The 20,782-nt window shown below is 38.5% G+C and overlaps 1 protein-coding gene across 1 annotated transcript in view; it reads right to left on the reverse strand.

The window, feature by feature from the left end:
• galntl6 (polypeptide N-acetylgalactosaminyltransferase like 6) overlaps positions 1 to 20,782 on the reverse strand; it is a 299,983-nt gene that overhangs the window by 26,012 nt on the left and 253,189 nt on the right. The window contains exons 6-7 of the mRNA XM_088647352.1: positions 7,098 to 7,283; positions 4,376 to 4,559 (exon numbers count right to left, since the gene is read on the reverse strand). Of these exons, the coding sequence (XP_088503478.1) occupies positions 4,376 to 4,559; positions 7,098 to 7,283 (370 nt within the window). The remainder of the gene's footprint in view (positions 1 to 4,375; positions 4,560 to 7,097; positions 7,284 to 20,782) is intronic.

Raw genomic sequence — 20,782 nt, forward strand, 5'->3', positions numbered from 1 at the left:
AATTTCAAGAGGTTTTACTTCTAATGGATTCTCATGCAATTTGGAAAGTATCACACAGCAGGAGATCCACATTGATTAAGTTAAATGATTTTAAAGCACAAACGATTTTCACTTACAGCACAACAAGATAGTTTCTTCTATTAAAAAAAAACTATGGAGGACCTCCAAATATTGAAAGGTTTGAAATAATAAATCACTAATAAATGACAATGTGCAGAATAATGTTTTATCATTTTATTCATGGTTAAATACAATGTATTATTCCTCAATTTAAACCTGAATTTAGCTTGTGTTCCGCAGGTTATACCCATGTATACAGTACCTATAAGAGTATACCTATGTAACTCCACCAGCAGGTGGGGATGTGAGCTTACCAAAGCAATGACTCTGTATTTCAGCTGAAGACACCTCTTATAAGATAATTGCAGAAGTATGGAAAAGGTAGCCCTTTTATTAAGAGTTTCCTAATATACCTATTGTCATAGTAGATTGCACAAAACAATCTTAACATCTTGCACATATCATCTCACATCAAATGAGCTTTGATTCAAATTGAAATCCTCTTTCATCTAGTAATTGTTTCTAATATCTTAATTAAGGCCTTTTCATTTCCTATAACAGACCTGGTAGAGGCATTCACATAGCCTTCCAAATATGCTTCTTTGAAAAGGTTTTTAATAGAATCCTTCAGCAAAATCAACTCTTCCGAATCATGATTTGGTTAAGATGTCTATTTCAAAGGGTCTATCATTAACTATAGAACATGGATTAGGAGAAATCTTACTTCTTTTTTTCTTTTTTATCTTTGTCTCTGATGTAATAATGCAGTGGCAGACCAATGCACTATTTGTACACCCTCCCAGCCACGTTTGAACCCCTAAGGTCCTTGAAGACAAGAAATTCTGCTTTAATTAGGTGGTTTGCAGCTTGTTTTTTTCCCATTTGTGAAGTTTGTCAGGTCTTAACAGCAGGCAGATTTGAAATAAAATGAAACGTGGAGGGCCATAAGCAGAAAGGATTTAAACGACGTCTTTGAGAATTATTCGAATCAGGTAGTCCTGGCAGTAAAGCTTCGCTTCATGTTTTGCCACACTCTTGAGTTGTCAGACCACCAAGTCTTACAGATGGTACATGGTCGCGTATCTGTTTTCTAATCCGAGCACACCCACGGGGTAATGAGAAACCAACAGCACTGACTCCTGGAAAGCGATCTTTGAGTTAATGGTGTGGATTGAACACAAAGTGGATTAAGAACAATGCCGCCACAGACCTGTGACTAATGCCTGTATCACTGTCACAAGGTTCTACGACTAGAAAGCACTGATTCTGAGAACTAAACTGGATTGTCAACATTCAGCTCTGAGACAAACATCTGAGAAAATACAGGATTCTCATTTTTTAGCGACACTGCAGCAGAGACCTCCTCTCCTTTCCATTCAATATCAACGCTTAGTCTTCTAAGTAGTTCCACAGGTTACAAAAAAATAATCATTACCATTTTAAACTAAATAACATTATTTTCTAAACTTCTATCCAGTCCTGTCCAACAAGCAACTGTATTGTCCATTTATGTCTTTGAAAAACACAGAGGATTGTTTTCAAGTAAGTAGATGTGTTAAATGCTGTGTGGTATGGGATAAATGTTTTGCATAAAAATGAACAGATACTGTAAAACCATTTAAGAGTAAACTGCTTTACAAAAGGTAAAACATTTTACCAAGGTGATTGTTTTGTTCTTCTTTCTATATATGGCGATACACATGAATTATATATACACACCTAATTGTAAAAAGGTTTCAACCCTACATCAGGTCATGGATAACTAAGACATCACAGTATAATTATATGTAGGCATACTCCAAGCTCACTTTGCACAAGCAACTGCTGGAAGAATGCAGGGCACAGTCTCAGATTGTAAGTTGTGAACGTTGCGGAGGTAGAATAATGGAATGTCAGATGTGATGCATGTGAGAACTGCTTGCTTACAAAAGCCTTTTGATTTCAGACAAAAACCGGAACATTTAATATGCAATACCTCTGTTTTCTGTGCCCATAATAAATCATTTTAGTGAGCTCTTTTTGAATCAGCAGCTGACACTAAATTGTATTTTGATAATTATGATGTAAGAGAAAAATAAACATGTCTTGCCTCCAAATGTACTTTTGTTATATTAAAGCTTTCTCTAGGGAGGATGCAACAGAAATACATTTTATTTTATGGTTCTGATGGTAATTTAGAATGTAAGGGATTCCTCTCCCCTTTAACGGCACTGTTGATGTTCCAGATGTTTAAAATAAAGCAAAACAAATTAGATGGAAGAAGTAGATAATATTTGATATATGATGTGAATTTTAAAAATTGCTTTTGTAACTTATAGCCTTGTCCATTTCCCAACTACAGGTATCATTCCAATTCTGTAATGTACTGTATGATACAAAGATCTACAGCAGCTATATCACCCCACAACTCACAACTGACAACCCACTGAAGCTAAGTGGGTGTGAGCCTGGTCAGTACCTGGATGGGAGACCTCCTGGGAAAACTATTGTTGCTTCTGGAAGAGGTGTTAGAGGGGCCAGCAGGGGGGCTCACCCTGCAGTCTGTGTGTCTTCTAATGCCCCAATAAAGTGAAAACAATAGTATTATGTAAAAAGGTGCTGAGATCCTGACTCTCTGTGGTCATTACAAATCCCAGGGTGTTTCTTGAAAAGAGTAGGGGTGTTACCTTGACATCCTGGCCAAATTTCCCATTTGCCTGTACCAAACATGGCCGCCTAGTAATCCCCATCTCTGAATTGGCTTCATCACTTGGCTGTCCTCCCTACTGAGAGCTGGTGTGAGGGTACTGGCGCACTATGACTGCTGTTGCATCATCCACGTGGGGCTAAACAGAGCTTTGGGTGGAGTGTCCAGGAGTGCTATCTAAGTGTAAGGAATAATGAATTATTATTAATTAAAAAGGTGAGGTTCTTTATAAGAAACCCATAGTAAGTGGTTGGAAATGGACAGAAAATCTCCCAGCTGGCCTACAGGGTCCTTCCTTTAACTTTAAACATTGTACTGCAACACCTCTGGACACCATTCCTAGTTCCAGGGCAAACCTGGCCAGGTGGAGCTTTGAACCTTAGGAAGACACTGCTGGGATTTTTTCTATGTCAGGTTTTCAATGTGAAAAGAACCAATCAGCCTAACATTGTATATCTAGGGGGATGTGAATGCAAGTCAGTAAGAAAGTGCTGCAAATGCCAGACTCAACACAAATTAGCCTTTACAAGCGTAGGTGTATCAAGAGAAAAAGAATTCTCCGTTTTAATTCTATTGAAATTACACATCAACAGACTAAAAAGATATGTGTGCACATCTGACCAAAAGCAGTAGGTATTTTGATTTCGCAACAGAGTTTCCAAACAAATCACAAACAGAACTGGATTGCAGTTAAAGGTTAAAAACAGACGAGTGCTGAAACCTGCATTTGTTTTTTTGTTGAGTGTTAAGTGGCTTACCTTGTCACCACCTGCAAACATGCCTAGTTTAGCTCCTACATTTTTGTTTACAAAATAGTGGTCAAGAGCATAACATTACATCTGCATTTGTGCAACAGGAGAGAAGGAATGGCTTGCTGTAGAGGGAAAATCAACAGTTCACATCTTGTGCACCTTGACTTTAACTTTCTACTGCATTGTGTTATGAAATGCAGACATGTCAAGAGCATGAAGAGTGCTGAAAAGGAATGCAAAGCAAACTCAATTATTCCTTCAGTAATCCACTTTCATGATTTTATTCTCCTCTGTTGTATATTAATCACGATGCATGCTCTCATATAGTACACCCACATTGTTTTCCCTCAGTAAAGACAAAGCTAAGAAATGACATATTTGCAAAATGCCTAATCTTACGAAAGCCGTCTCAGCAGAACAAGCGGCAAGCTTACTAAAACTGCGGTGCACTCAGAAGTGAACAGTTAAGTCGATAGTAAACAGGAAGTGAACAGTTAAGTCAATAGTAAATAAGTTTTGCTAAAAATATGATCATAAATTGAACCTGAAAGACATAACCAATGCTATTGTATTGATTTTCAGACAAACCTTTGACTTTGTTGTCTGCTTGCTTTCAGATGCAATCTGTAAGTGAATTTGATATATATATAAATCGATCTAGATCATCCCTACATCATAGTACAACATACTTGGCCTTAAAACAACAGAAAACACGGAGGGAAACTGCAACCACTTGAGCCTTTTCCACCAACCGGTCGTATTAAGACCGCAAAAAAGCAAAACTTAAAAAAAAAATATTTAGATAAGTGGTGGCGCGCCAAATCTTTTCGTTCCAGCGGGAGGGGAAAGGAAACGCGTGTCGCGCCGGAGGTCTTACTCGTATGGGTCACTGGGGTCGCCCGTCTGCAGCTCTGGCGGGATGGGGATGCGCTTGTAGTACATCTCCCAGTCGAAGGCCCCACGCATGGCGTCGCCCGCCTGGGCCTCGTAGCCGAAGTGGTTGTGGTCAATGACATCAATCATGGGGCACACGATGGTTCTGGAGTTTTGAGCAATTTGGTCTGTTGGGAAAAAAAGCGAGCAGGAGTGGGGAATGTGGAAAAAGGGGGCCTCATCTGCGGCAGGCCATCCATCACGTTTGACCAAGACACTTGCACGTTTCCCGGTAGAGGATAAGAGCACCTGCCTCTAACACCTCCCCTTCACACTCCTTTCTCTTTCTGTCTGCACAAAGCTGCTATCTGGAACTGGACTTCATGCAGCTGGCCAGTGATTAGAAACAATTACAGTTTTTCAAAGTAGGTTTACTCCATTGAGGCAGCCCAAACCTCAGCCATCTATATCTTTGTCACTCAGTACTGCTACGCTGTCCCAGATCTGTCACCCCTAGTGCTTCTTGGTATTTAAGGAAGAACTATGTTTGTTGAAAATTAAAGATTTAAAGATGTAGCTTTATTGTTTCAGCACAATTACAAAGTAATTATAAAGCAAAAGAAAAAAAGGGATCTTGCTGCCTTTCGGGACACATTTCAGATTAAATGCACTTGAGTGCTGCAGAAGAAAGCAGACAATACCGATAATGGGGAGCCAGCATGGAGCACATGTCCTGTCTCCAGCAGCTAAATATTATATAGAAAAAAAATAAAAGAAATGCTTTTCCAAATAGTTTAATTAAATGACATGCATAAGTATGTCTACAGGCATGGCACTACACCACAGGATTCTATTTATTTAAATCAGACGTGGCATGGATGAACTGAAAGATGCCTTAAAATATGTATATAATCCAATGCTGGCAGCAGAATGTGCTAGTTTGACACTTTGTCTTACTCTAGTTCTATATTTTGTCCCCGCATTATACCAGAATGTAGTTGTAAAGCCTGGTATGATACCTTGTATGGTAAATGTTTAATACTTGTATTGAACACCAAAATTAAAAATTGGACAGAAGTCAATGCATCAGTCCATTTCTGTTGGGTTTATCCTAGGTTACGGTAGCTGCATACAGAGTAGGGATGCTCAGATATTATTTTCCTCAAAAAGAGACTTGAGTTCTCCTGGAGGAATTCTTCTTGTTCCCAGACAATTAAGAGATAATAGTCCTTCCAGCCTGGAAGTCTCTTCCCTGTGGTTCCAATGGGATGTGCCCAGTAGAGCTCAAGAGGGAGTGCTAAATGTGGGTAACATCTATAAGCCCCAAAACCCAGCTAATAAGCCTCATTTCCACTGCTTACACCTGCGATCATCCTTTTGTTCTTTCACGGAGTTCATGACCATAGGTGGGGATGAGGACATAGAGTTGCCTGTAAACCAAGAACTTTGTCTGAGAACTCAGCCTCTGCTTAACAACCACAGACAAGCACATTGCCTGCAACACTGCCAGAGCCAAATCAAATTAAGACGCTCCCACTTGCCAACACCCGTGAACAAGAACTCTAGGAACAGACGGAGCACATAGCACACCAGGCGCTGCACCGAGAGCCCATTCTCCTCCCACAGCTGGTCATTGGAAGAAAGGCAGACATGCACCCTCCCTAGACCTACAAAACAGGGACAGACCTGACTGGCAAACTACCACCACGCCTGTTGAATCTCTGTGAAGAGCTGGGTCTGAATTGTTTCTTCTGCATCTGCATGCTTTGCCTGGGAGCTGAAGAGAGTGCACCCCCTATAGGTGGAACCAACTCTCCGGTCCCCCTATTTTAAAATGGCACCCTAGCTTGCTAGTACTGAGGCACTGCGCCTTTCTTTTACGCAACATTGGAGAGGCGCATTCATCACGACACCTCAGAGGTGCTTTCAACATCTCTGGGGGAATCTCATCTACCCCTGCTGCCTTGTGTAATCCATACACTGATGTATGGATTGTTTGAGCCTTGGAAATATAAATGCACCATGCTATTCTGCCTTAGTTAAGCAAGCAAACTCCAAAAGTATAGCCCAGCCTTCACAGCAAGCAAACTTCAAGGCACAGGTTTGTTTCTTCCTGCGAGATTTGTCACTGTGTCTCTCAAGTGTCCCTTGAGGTGCTTTTTGTTTCCTTCTCCGTTTATTAAGTTTAACAGTTTCATCTACCACCTCTTCCAAAAAGACTAAATACTGAACTATGTGCCATTTTCACAGAAATTCTATAATAATTTTTGCCGTATCTGTTTTGTCTTCCGCATATTGCTACATTTACCTTTTTCTTCTTCTACATATTAATTATAACTCCTTGAAAACAGCACAGTCGGAAAGATGTCATTGACAGCACAGCAACTTCACTCTTCGCTCAATGATCTTACTGTCTCTTAATTCTCTAATCTGCATTACGAAAAACAACAAAAAAACGCTGTGTACATCTAACCTAAATTTGGATTGCTTTACAAATCCTTCAATATCCTTACGTGAAAAAACGATCTCAGTTGTGAATAAAGGTTCTGCATATTTGGCTAATTCTGTACATATCCATAGCTAATGGTGTAAACATCAATATTCTTTCCAGTCGAAGATGACTGCTGGGTTTTATAATGAGAAAAGGCATTAAAATGTATGTCTCACCCACAAAAAGTTTTCTCAGGCATAAGCTTTCCTTTATTGTACCTGACAGTCAGACTTACCAAGCAGAGGTGGCAGCCAATTCACATTAGCCTCACAGTGAGAATCCAGGAAGGTTAAGATTTCTCCTTTGGCTACTGTTGCTCCCAGCAGTCGAGTTCGAATAAGCCCCTCTCTTTTCTTCGTCCGCACGATCCTCACCTTAGGGAACCGTACCATGTACTCCTCTAACCGTTCTTTAAGATGCTCTGCAAATAAAAGCAGAAAGAAGTCCACTGTAATCTCCAGGTTTCGTGCAGCTTTAACTGCCTATAAACGTAGCTTCATGGGGGAAATCTTAACTTATGCAACATATAAGCTATATCATACATAATATGTTGTATAATAACATGTATAACAGGGGGATTGTGGAAAAAGAAATAGACCTATAGCTGATACTGGCCACGGGGAATTTTAATGAGGAAAATATCTGACATTATATCGGTGATGTGTTAATCTAGTCTTAATTGATACTACTTCACAATTTCTCTCTGTAAAATTAAATTGTATGAATATTTAACTCCCCTCAAGATGTCCCCCCAGTTAACAGTTAATTGAATTGTTGAACTGGCCTCTGTGCATTGAATGTTAAACTAGATGGCAATAAGGAGGCTCCACTTGGCTGTAACCTTCTATACTTGCTTCTATTTGTGCTGAGGTGGAAAGGGAGCATATGGAACATGCTCATTAACTGTATTCTACTTTTATCACTGTAATAAAACAACCTACTGCATGTGGTCAAATTTGTTTCTCACACTTGAATGAAACAAAATATGTGTGAATCTCACGTATTTTGCCAAAAAAACTTGCTTACTTTATATTTACAGTGTATAATACACAAAACATTTCGATATAATATTTACAGGATTTACAAGAGAACATCTTGCGTGACTGTAGTTATGTAGGTAATAGAAAATAATAGGAAGATAAAACTTTCAGTTTGTTGCATTTTTCCACCATTGTTCTGTCTTGTAACATGCAATTATTTTTCACTTTTTTCGCAATTTTTTAAATGCTATACAATTACATCATCACCATTGCAGAATGTATACGGAGCCTCAAAAAAAACCCCTACTCATGCCATGCATGTACCATATATTTTTAGATGCATAAAAATACAATTTTGGACACTTCATTTGGATTAAATTAAAGACCGACTGTAACACACGTGATCGACTACACCACACTACACCACCCTATAAGTGAAGTTAAAGAGCTGATTGGACACACGCGATGAGATGATTTAACCCATTGACTATCAGCCCACATAGGAAATCAAGAAATATATCAAATTGAAACAGAAAAAAAAACCTTATAGCATGCTCATGAAGTGAACAACACCTTTTTGTCATCAGCATTTTGAAACAATGCCTATGGCCAGACGTGGCAGCTGTGCAGCCAAGCCCTGCTCAGCAATGAGGCAAGATTTTGTGCTGACCACCTTAATGCATAACAGACATGCAGAATGATGTGCTAATAGTTATGCACAAGAGCCCAATCCATGGGGAGGAATAGTGTGAGTGTCTGGGTAGATCTGTTTTGTTATGGTAGAGCTCCACTTGTAGTGATTGATGGCAACCCGACTGCATGCAACTACATTGATCATGCTGACCTCACGTCCTTCCTTTCCTGCACTGCCCAGCCTGGCATAACAACACTCCAGCAGGACAGGGCAGGTGCTCATGTTGCTTGAGCAACCACGGCTTTCTGTCTATTTGCCAACGATCAATGAGAGGTTGCTCTGTTTGCTGAATGGGAGCCCCGCCGATCATCTGGGGAAAGAGCGGGGGTGATGTGTGGCATCTAGGGCTCAGAGACCAGTGAACGAGTGCATGTTTGTCCAGCCTTTACAGGAGCAATGAGATGTAATTCCACAAGACAGCACTCGGTGTGAAGCACCAATGCACAGCTAGTATTGCTTCCAACAGTGCCGCTAGCTTGTGACTTTCACAGTAGACGCCCTGTCGATCAGTGCTGTTGATGATTAATGTTTATCAGCATAATGATACCAGTGTTGTGTCTGTTCAATAAAACATCCGTGCACCTGCTACAGTAAATATTTTACATTTTTCCTGAGAATAACTGTGCTTCAGCTATGAGTGAGAATTGCATATAGCTGATAGGATGCCAAGGCAACAGTACATGGTCAGAGACCCAGGAAAAAACATTGTAGCAGTATTGTAGTGGTATGACTTTGAATTTGAAGTCCCAATCCAGAAAAAAAGCCTGAAAAAAACAGAGCATGCTAGCTTTATTCTCTGAAGGACAACCCCACCCTTCATGATGCAGCATTTACGTCTATGGTAACAATTTTGAAATATGTTTTGCATTCAATATCTGAAAAAGAAGAGCAAATATAACTGACAGACATGACAAAGACACATCTCAGTTCCACTTGAAAAAAATAAATGACAAAAACTTGCAACCTGTGTGTCATTGTAAGTGCTCTGTGTCACAAAAGAAGCTGGAAGCAGCTTGATTTGAATTTTTAGAGGAAAAAATGTATCATTGTTCCTTCATATGGCTGATTAAATGAGGTAATAAATCATTTGTGTGATACATGCCAGCCACCTGCCAGCACCTAAGTCACACAAAAAGTGACAAATAAACAGTAATTGAAAAGCAGAGTTTTATATCCCTGTCAGCGGTGTGACAAGCAGTGATAAAGGGTAGCATTATGCTTCCACCATTGATAGTTCATAAGCAAATCCTTTGAGATTTTTTCTCCTAGTTCTAGGGCAGGGTTTCTATCCCCTTAAAAAGAAATGCAGTGAAGTCTCATAGGTAAATTATATACTTAAAAAAACTCTCAGAAAGGAGTTAGAGGACTTCTTTTCACTATTTCAAGGTTCACATGACTCCTAGATCCCCACATAACATTGTGAAGTGTTGTTTTTCTCCATAAATTACATAAATTGCCATGCAACTTATAGGCTGAAAGGGATAAAAGGCATTACAGAATTGCAGTTCTTTGAAAGAAAGCTTACAGAATGTCCATGACATTTAAACCTGGGAAAGGCCTTTTAAAAATGTCTTTTAATGGTTATTGGCTGTATTTTTTTTGTCAACTAAACATAAACAGCAGAAATAACCCCAAATTATATTATCCTACATTTGCTTTTTGTAACATTTTCAAATGTTTTTAGTCTGCGTAAAATTTCCCTTCAAGATCCTTCCAGATATTCAATTTTCTATGTCATATTGCTTTAGTTGTTTCTGAGCTAACTGGTTAGCAGCCTTTTTTCCAAGATGCGTGAGTGTGTGAGTGGCTCACAGCCTAGCCAGAAAACAGGTGGCACAAACAAACTACCCCACACCTTTCTTGTCTACATTTGGTAATCATCATGTTTTGAACCAAATCCAAGACCTATTCCTAGCTCACACAGCAGTGATTCTGATTACAGGTCTAATAAGGTGAAAGTCTGTGCCAGTCTGAACCTGCCAGAGCAAGGAGGCGTTCCTTCACTGATATTCTTGCCCTTACTCTCAACTTGTTCAAAGTTACACTGTAGGTTTCTCAAAATTCAACTTCACTTGCTAGAACCACAGTTGTTTCTCCCTTTAATGCCTTAGTACCTTGCCAGTCCTGATTGAGAGTTTCACAGAAAGCTTAGTAAGTGTAAGGTTCATCGTTTCCAGTAATCCTACATGCTGACCAGTAAGTGCCTTTGATTACATGGTGGACTGATTTTTTATTTCTTTACTGTATTTTCTGCTTTTCCTGTAATTATCCAACTGTGATTTTCAATGCCCTCTTGTAAACATAACTAATTTTAAAACAAATTGAAAAGTCATTTTGACTATGAAATTGGTTATTTCTAGGGGTCAGCTTTCACGTATGCTTTTTTCTTGGTTTTATGAATAGGTCCCACTGGGAGCTGTGCCAGGGTGCGGGCTGGAAAAACAGGAGTAGAGGGCAGATCCATGTGAAAATAGAGTATGCAGTTTATCTGTTACACATTCTTCAGGTGTGAGGAAAGAAGGCTCAGCAGCCTAAATATCTTTCTCCCTTTCAGTGTGGAATTAACCTCTATTTGTATTTTAATATTTCATTTTATAGTATAAATGTTAATCACATAAAATAAAGAAGCTGTTACTCACTAACTGAATATAAACAGCTAGCTATTGTACACATTCCATATAATTTAGGAGCCAGCAGTATAGAAAATATATACTGGGGAATTTTAAACACATAATTTAGACAATAGGTAAGACGGCTGTGAAAGGAAGAAAAGGTCAATACAGAACGGATAACCTAACCAGAGGAGTGTTTCTGTCTTACTGTGTGGGGCAAGAGAAGTGACAGCTGTCTGCAGGAGACTGGGTTCAGTGCTCCCAGTATGAGGGCTTGGCACAAGATGATTGCTCAGGCGGGCGGTGAGGAGAGGGCCCGTCCTTTCTGCTGGGACTGTGAGCCACATTCCTCCGAGACAGCTAAGGCCCTACGATTACAGATCTGTAGAAGGCTCGACAAGAGATAGGGCTGTGAAGGCAATTGCCACAACTCTGCCAAATAAAAAAGTTAGCAAAATAAAAAATAAATGTTTCATTGGGTCGAGAAACAAAAAGAACGAGGATGGCCAGGAGAAGTTACACTTTGCTCTGAATTGTTTTGGTGGCACATCTCAGTAGTTTCATTTAACGTGTTTTACTTTGAAGTAATAAAAATGTCCTCCACTGTAGGACAACAATATGTGGGAGGTTTTATATTAAAACCTCTCTCAAAAACTCCAGTGTAGCTTTGTGTGTCTGACACTATCATTCTGCTGTTGCAAACTAGGTTAATAAGCAAGGATCTTATCTGCATTAGCCACCATGAGGGACAAACATCATGATTAAGCATTTGTCCAGACTGAGGAGTGTATATGGAGGGAAATACCATAACCTCTAAACTTCAGAAACCTTTCTATTGTGTTGCTAATATTACAATATTACAATCACAGAGAAGCTGATTGGCCTTCTGACAATTTTTATTTGAGTTTTAATCCAAGAATGTAGTAGATTATGAGAAATTAATCCTTCTCATTAACAGCAGCAATTGAAGATTCTTCAATGAGACATAATTTGTTGTTCTGATGCATCTTTCATAGCGTAGTATGCAATAGGAACTTTGCCCCCTCAGTTGGGTCATTCATTTATTTTTTTCTGCAACATAATTACGAAACATCATGTAGAGTGAGACAGAATGAAGCTGAAACAGAGGTGTTTTATCAGGGCATTTTTTTCCCATAACATTTGAAAACATGGTATTTCATGATTTGCTATATCATGATACGAATGATACTTGTATATTCATGAATGAATATACAAGTATGTCTAGTCTTATAACACAAAAAAAATCACTGACAGCAAAATAAGGTAATTAAGAGCTCATAGTTTTTGTTTGTTGCTGTACTGAAGTTCATGAGGTTGATGCACTCATAGACAGTAAATCTTTTTCCCTGGCTAAAACTCACCAGTTGTAGTTCTCAAACTTACAGAACCGAGAAGGATGGGGTTTTAAAGTACAAAGTACAGTGCTCCGCTTTGTTTAATTGAACCTACACAAGTGACCAAGAAAAAGTTGAAAAAACACGAGACAATAAAAGAAAACTTGGAAAAGTTGTGTCGCTGGCTTCTGACAACCATATCTTGTTCATTTAATTAATAAAGCTCTCAAAACCCCTCAACCGATAATATAAACCTTGACATGCTCTTATAATAAGCTCTCTTCAAGAGCTAGAGGCTTTGGCGGCCTCTAGAGGCGGTGCTCTTGTTACTGCAATCCCTCCCAAGTCCAGCTTGGCACTAATTTGGTTTTCGGCGAAAAGCAATGCTATTTTGTCATAAATAATAAACATTTCACTCACGTCCTTCATCGGTTCGGGATAAAATGTTGTGTGACTTACTGTCCTTAAATTCAATAAAACCTACATATTCTGACTTCATACGGCTAATACAGCAAAGTTTTAGCTCATAAATTTAACCATTGAACAGTTTATACTAGCTTCTTTAAAACCGTCTAGAAAAATCTAGACAAAATGTTTTTGTGACAATGTAGAGCAATTTTCTAAAGGTTCACAAGTATTTAACTAGCAAGGACAATGTGCTCTTTAATCAACTGATCAACAGGACTCACAGGAACACAATGACCGATCTAGCCCATATGGCGAAAGTTGATGAAGGTTGTACATTGATGAGTAACGCAGAATATATATAGGTATGGCATTAGAATATTTTTAACATGAGACAATAAACATATAATCACACATAAGTACATTATATCCATGTGATGGAAATAATTGTGCTTTAATGTCAACTGCTCTTCGGGTACAAACTCTTAAGAAGCAACACAAAGCTTCAAGTTACTGAATTAGGCCCACTGCACAGATGGTACTTTAAGCAGGGTCACTCTCTAGTTACACAACTCCCAGGGCATTTTGAAACAGGATGGCATTTTAACGGGACTGCCCTTCAACAGAAATAATGTGTTAATTAAGCATTAAACCTTTTGCTAAACTGAACATTACTTCCTAATTGTCGTGCACAGAATAGTAATACAACTCTTTTCATGCACATACAATTGAAAACTATCCATTTTAATTTGCTTTTCTTTCAGACGCTGTATTTTGAAATGAGAATTTTCTTACGTTAATTAATAATGTATTGTCCTCATTTACAAAGACCGAGATCTAATCACTAATACTGGATCAGCATTTCGTATGTGTTGTATGGCTTAATTATTCATCAGTTCAGCGAAGGCTCTGGGTTAAATACGCACATTAATTTCTTTAGAGTCAAACACAACTGCAGGTTCTTGTCCATTCCCAAAATGCATCCTGGAAGGAGGGAGTCTGTCCATCTGTCTATCATCAATAACTGCTTTGTGCAATACATGGTCAAGGTTAAACAGCCCAACTCGGGCAGACAATGTCATGCAAGGGTGCAAGGCAGGATAAGCCGTGTGGGATGCCAGTCCTTCATGGGGCAAACACACATGTACATCTGCAGCCCAGTTCACAGACACTAATTAACCTAGGATTTACACTGAGCTGTTAGAAAGCTAGTTGTATGACTCAAACCTGCACTTCTGTGCAGTTTTGCTTAAAAATTGCTTTTGAAACTCCCTTGCGATCACCTCCCGACAATCGTCTTTAACCAAGATGACACAGCAGAGAGCATAATTGCTGAAGGACGCACGGCTTGGAATCTCACACTCATTAACCCAGACAGCGTGTGTTTAGTCTGTAGGAGGAAGCCTCTGGCTGTGCATCTGCTGAAGTCCCACACCGCCACAAGAAGGACTTGCAAACTCCACGCAGAAGGTGCCACAGGCTGGAATTCTCCCAGGAGCCACAAACTGTGAGGCGCAACACTAACCACCATGCTGCTTGTAACCACCTTTAATTTTACAAAGACACTAGCACACATCTATTGAACTAAATAGTACTTAGCCTCAATCAACATTACTTTATAAACTGCTTTTCCGACAAAAATGCACTTGGAAAATATTTTCTTCTTTTTGTTTGCCATCTTTACAAGTTGACAGCATGCTGCGCCCTGTAATTTTCTGACATTCTCTGTTTTATCACCTCCCTAAGTGTCTTTTGGAATAGAAATTTAGTGGGCTGCTTTGTAGAAGCTCACATATTACTCATGATTATCTTCAGACGGCTGAGATTTATCAGGCAGCGAGAGAGAAATGCTATAAAAAAATCGGTATGTTGAAAAAGAAAAAGGGAAATCACCATGCATTTATTACAATTATTTTCTAACACCACCGACTGACAAAGTTAGTTTGCAACTTAGCAAATGGGCTCACATTTCAATGAAAAACGCCCCCACATATGCAGGCTATAAAGTACATGTTCTCCAGAATAATAGGCTTATTAAAACACCTTGGAAAAATGAACTAATAACTGATAAACTGAATAAAATTGTATTTACAGTTAAAAACATTAGAGAAGAAATACATATTTTTTCAGAAACAAACTGAAAAGAAAGAAATAAATAATTACTATTTCCATTAAATCATAATGCATAAACTAATCAATTCAAATTACGATACTGTTTTGCATATGAGAGTTGCTGTCTGAATTTTTTTATAGTAAATTATCTAATGCAGATAAAGATGTTTGCCACCCACAGCCTTGAGAACTAATTGCTTTTCAGCAGAGCAATGTTGCAATTAAGCCTGTCACTGGTGATCTTTCCTTCTGCCGAAATTTTAAAGAATAAAGATCACAACAGGAAGGCAGAGGCAAAGGTCTTTCTGAGGGTGAGGTGCAATTAATGGCAAAATACAATGCTTGCACTAAGCCAAAGAGTCTTGTTGCACTTTGCTTTTTTTCCCAAGGTTAGGTTCTTGGGGACTTTAGAGATGTTTACATATTCTGAGATTTCATATTTGTTTTATCAACTTTGAACGTCTTTTCCTCTTTTTTTTTTTACTTAATTTGTTGCTGGAGGTCTTAAAAATGTCTGCACTTCCCACCCACACACTAAAAGAAAAGTTCGTTCCAAGGCAAGCATGCTTGATTGTAAAAATTCAAGTCACAATTTTTGGCTGAAACTGTGGACCACCCAAACGCATGGTATTAAAGTAATAAAGCAAAAGTTCCTTATAGTAATTGCTGTAAAAGCTTAATGATTAAATAAGCTTTTTGTTATTTTCTGTGAAAAAAGTCATAATGTTATTAATTACTAAATACAGGTGATTTCAATCCAAAATCTTCAGTATGTTAAGAATTTAAATCAAGGGATATTATTTTTATAATGTAGTTAATTAGGTTTAAAGGAATGTCCTAATTTACAGATTAAAAGAGCTAAATCTTTTTACTAGACTATGACTTGAATCTTGACTATAAAGAGACCTGATAAAAGTATACAGTGAAGAACAGGAGGCATTTCTTTACACAAAGTGTTTTAGGAGTATGAGATTAGCTACCCCTCCAGGTATCGAAAACCAATACTGTACATTGGCCTGTGTTAAGAAATGGCTGGATGAGATCCTTGAACAAATGGACTAGTAACTAGCTGGGACAGAACCCAGCCTTGGAGTGTGCACATAAAAGCTTACAATGGCAAGTCTTGCAGTCAAACGATTCCTGAAAAGCCTTTTGCTCTCTATACATTAGCTGTATGAATGTACCTTGAGTACATCCTAACAAACCCAACAACTATTTACACCTTAAAGCCCTTTTTATAACACACTACATATTAAACCCATGTAAGGATGTAGACACTAACCCCTCACCAATAATCTACTAAATTATCACCCAGCAAGCATATTTACTATTGCACATTGACGGCCTCTCGTGGCAGATAATCTGTTACTACAGTCCTTCCATAAACCGGCCAACTGCACTACGAAACGGGTTAGATAAGTGAATGTGCTCTTTGCATTTGTAACCTTTCTTATGTTTTTACCATTTAGGATATGGGAATAATAAAAAAAGGTTTTAAAAGTCATCCTCTCGAGTATAACGTTCGTGAACAGATTTAGTGTCTCTTCTTAGGACCAAATATTTGATGTATATTAAGCAGCAGTGAGGTGAAGATGACCATCACTAAAATTCTAAGACATATACAGTATCGGTGGCTATGCATTCCTTTTCTCTAATAATGGCATATATGACACATGAAATTCACACATGTCCAGGAAATTTTACTGTAGTCTGGTCTGATAGGCATCACATCATCACGTGACTTTCAATGACCGCCTATCCGATTCAGGGTCACGGTAGCCCAGAGCCTATCTCAGGAACCAGTGTGTGCGTGGCTGGCCACACCCTGGACAGGACGCCAGTCCATGCAGGACGCTCACAGCCACAAGCACGCAAACACTCACTTCAGGGCCAGATGACAGAAGCTGATTAGCCTGCCACATGCACATGGGGAGACAATGCAAACTTAGGGTGTGAGAGTAAATCTGTGCAAAATGTTTATATAAAATTATTAGTAGCACATTTTCTATGAACACTAGAACTATTTCTATCCTACGTTATGCAGTCTGAATGTTATAAAAAACTCATAGGAAAGGCAAACATATTTAATATTCCATTCCAAAACTTACACTTACACAGATATGTCACTCACTTTCCAACTTTTGATATTGTAAGATGACTCCGGCTGCTAAAAAATTACAAAAATGTTAATATGCGAAATATTTTATTGAATCTGAAATGCAAGAGATGCATCATTGCTATCAGGCGTTTGTGGCTAGTATTTTATTTTAAACAGTAAAATATGATTAATGGCACAGAGATATATTAGAAATATGTTTCTTTGGAGATAATCCAGCAGCAGACACTGAAAGAAAAAAAAACAGTCACTCCCGCAGTGTCCTCACGTACCACCAGATCAGTTTTTACTAGACAAAGCAATTTTTATTCTACATGGTTTTTTAAGCCTACTTCTTCTGCAATTATTCAGCTCAATTTTAAATCAGACCTAAATGAAATGGCATCATGCCAACTTCATTAACCAAAGAAATATTTCCTTTCACATGGTAAAGTGATCCCACTTGTATTTGCTCTTTTCAGCACCTCCTATTTTTTCAGCCATAGCCCATTAAATTAACTGTAAAAATTAAATATCTATATACAGTGCTCCTCATGGTTGTTGCGTTTTCGGAGAACACGGTCCATAAACTCCACTTCACTGAAATACCATGACTGGCAAATCGATTCCTGAATTGTTAATGAACTCCCATGTCCGTGTTTCAGTTTCACTCATCAGATACAATGAGACTGTGAGTTTTGCCACTTTGCTTTCATGTTAAGAAAGTGTTAGGAGAGCAAAAGATATGCAATGCAGTGTAATGGTTTCTATATTTGGTGGTCCTTCTCTGGACTGATTCCAGAGCAGAGATATCTTTTTCATAACACGGAGACCAACATTTTACACTATATTTTAAATGATGTCTTACTTGTGCATTGCAAAATTTTAACATAACATCTTCTGACAAATTCTGCCCTATTCCCTATATATTCCAACATACTGTTTGCCTTGTTATTGTTTGTTCACATTGCTTGGAATATGTCTACTGTATATAGACATATATACTAGTTTGCTAATCAAGTCTATATCAAAATCTAGATCTTTCATGTACATTAGGAAAAGCAGTGGTCCTAATGCAGACCCCTGAAGTACTTCACTAATTACATCACACCAGTTTTACCTCGTGTCTGTACCATTAACCAGTTCATAAGTACCATCTATTGGCAGATGTTTGACTTTTCTGTTTGCTAATGATCTGAATGTGAAATATATAAAAATCAACAAAAGTAATGCAATAAACAAAAGAAAACCATACGTGACATGTTCTGATTATTAATCAGAACAAGAAAACCAGAGCAAACAGTTAAAGTGCTTAAATCAGTTTCCTGGGTTTGGCTGTGCTCCCCTTGCTCCATGTAGCTACGGTGTAATTAAAGATATCAAGGTCAATAGCATAATTTTTAAAGCCATAACAAAGCCGGAAATCAGGCTCTTTAAACTTTAATGTTGACACCACGGTGAGGCGAAAACTTCCAAGTGCCGTCCGAAGTCCAAGCAGGGGCTAAAAATAGATCTATGTGCAATGTGTTGGCCCTCCTGCGCCTGAGCCGTCTGTGCTGTGAGCAGCTTAGAGGGAGGAGGCGAGTTAGAGTGGAGGCTGCTGAAGAGAAGGGGGTCTCGTCCCTGGACTGAGGCATATGGTGGAAAGCACCAAAGCTGCCTTGTAGGTTGGTCCAGCCCTTTCCTGCTGTAGAATGTGCTTACTATGAGACTGGGGACTCCTGATCAAATTTCCAGCTCCTAGAGTTTAGGCTCTTAACCCTGCAGATGAAATAGACTGCAGTCAAATTGCACTTGTTGAGGAAATCATGGAAGGCTTCCGAAGCTGTGAAACAAATATAGTACAGTATATACAGTACCCTCAAAGAAAGGTATTAAGACAGCAAAGACAGACCAGTTATTTGTGGTTTGCAGTCAAGTAATTTGTATTTAGTATTTGTATTTGTGATCACAAGCTTCATATGAATAAGAAGTACAATATAATATTTTTTTTATGTTTGGGTAATACCATGGTTACATTTAATCATATTAGTACCATACACGTTGTGTTCAATCTCGCTTAGTGATTTCAAGATCATGCATAAACATTGGGATATAGTCACATTAAGTACATTTCAGCATATAAAAGTCAGTATTTGGTTACCAACCTTTGAGACAATGACTATATGAAATCTGTCACCAAATCTGGTTTTGGGGTGTTCTGACTTTATTACCCCCTGCATATAAAATGCATGCCCAATTAGGTTTAAATCCCAAGACTGACTTGCTGAGTCAACCACTTTTCATTTCTTCTCCTGATGTACTCACTGATTGCATCAGCAGTATGTCTTGTGTAATAGTAGTGTTGTCTTGTCAAGCTCCACCAAACAAGTATGGAGGCATTTTCCTCTAAATAAGCACACTTATTTTGACAAATGTATTTAGAACTCTGTAATTTTCAGAATTTGTTCATTTGTTCTGCTACTGCTGTCATCAGTTACATCAGAAATTTAGATGAGTTTCCCAGTTCAAGAGGTGGTCAAGCAAAAATGAAGCCATGACATTTGGTGTGATTTGGTGTTCTTTTGAGCATCTGCAATTGCTTTCTTTTTTTAAGCATCCCATCACTTCGCCAAAGGTATCTTTGGTCTTGATCTCATTGGTCAATAGCTTAATTGTAAAACTCTCCTGGTTCAACTTGAAGATTTACATACTATGGAGTAGTAATGTTTTAATTCTGCTATTGTGGTCATCTTCAAACTGTGGATTTTGATACCTTCAGTCCTGCACTTTGATATTTTCCACTTTTTTCACAGTTGTTTTAGGGTTTTCCTTGAAAGGTCTGTGAATTTTTCTATAACTACTGTAATTTTTTTCTGTAATCAACTGCGGATGTTTTTCTTGTCCAACCAGAATGATAGTTAAAGCTGTAATTTATTTTGTCTTCAGTGTCATCCAAATTAATGATTTTGAAATTCCCAGTTTGTGTTCTGATTAAGGTTAGTTTTCTTTCAACTTTTAAATTGCCTACTTTTGTTTAACAGCAAGTACTTTGGGGTTCATTTTAATGTTCGACTACAGACTCCAAACACTGAAATCAAGCCAAAACAGGCTGACAAGATGTTCACAGCTCACAGCTCACAGCATGTTAACTTTTTCTGTTGCAGTATGGTTCAGGAAATGTTTTCTCAGGAGAGAAAACAACTGGATAGAGTAGTCCACACAGCATCGAAAATAATTGGCTGTGACTTACCATCTGTTGCTTCCACACATGCAACATGTTTAAATGGGAAAACTCTGCAGAGCTGTCCATGACTAATCCTACCCAGCTTTTCTCCTGTTTGAGCTCCCTCCGTCAGGAAGAAGGCTAAAATGGGTCAAATCTAGAACAGAGTGGTTCTGGAAGAGCACCTATCATGAGGCTTTACAGTCTCTTAATTCAACACTATTTCAAAGTATTAAAGTATTTATTGGTAAATTTGTGAATTCTGTCTTCATTGTAACGTAGCATTGTACAGTATATGAAATGTATCTTATTTGTACGTCTTTCTTGTACAAAATTCCTTAATAAACTGCCGGGTACGTTTGGCAGTAAAGTTGGTGTAACGAATCCCCAATGGTGAGGAATAAGGATCCTATGCAGACGCAGGAGCGGGTAGACATCGAAACAGGCGTATAATCCGAAACG

Source organism: Lepisosteus platostomus, chromosome 1, assembly GCF_059453375.1.
Source record: "Lepisosteus platostomus isolate fLepPlt1 chromosome 1, fLepPlt1.hap1, whole genome shotgun sequence".
In the NCBI taxonomy this organism is placed as follows: domain Eukaryota; kingdom Metazoa; phylum Chordata; class Actinopteri; order Semionotiformes; family Lepisosteidae; genus Lepisosteus; species Lepisosteus platostomus.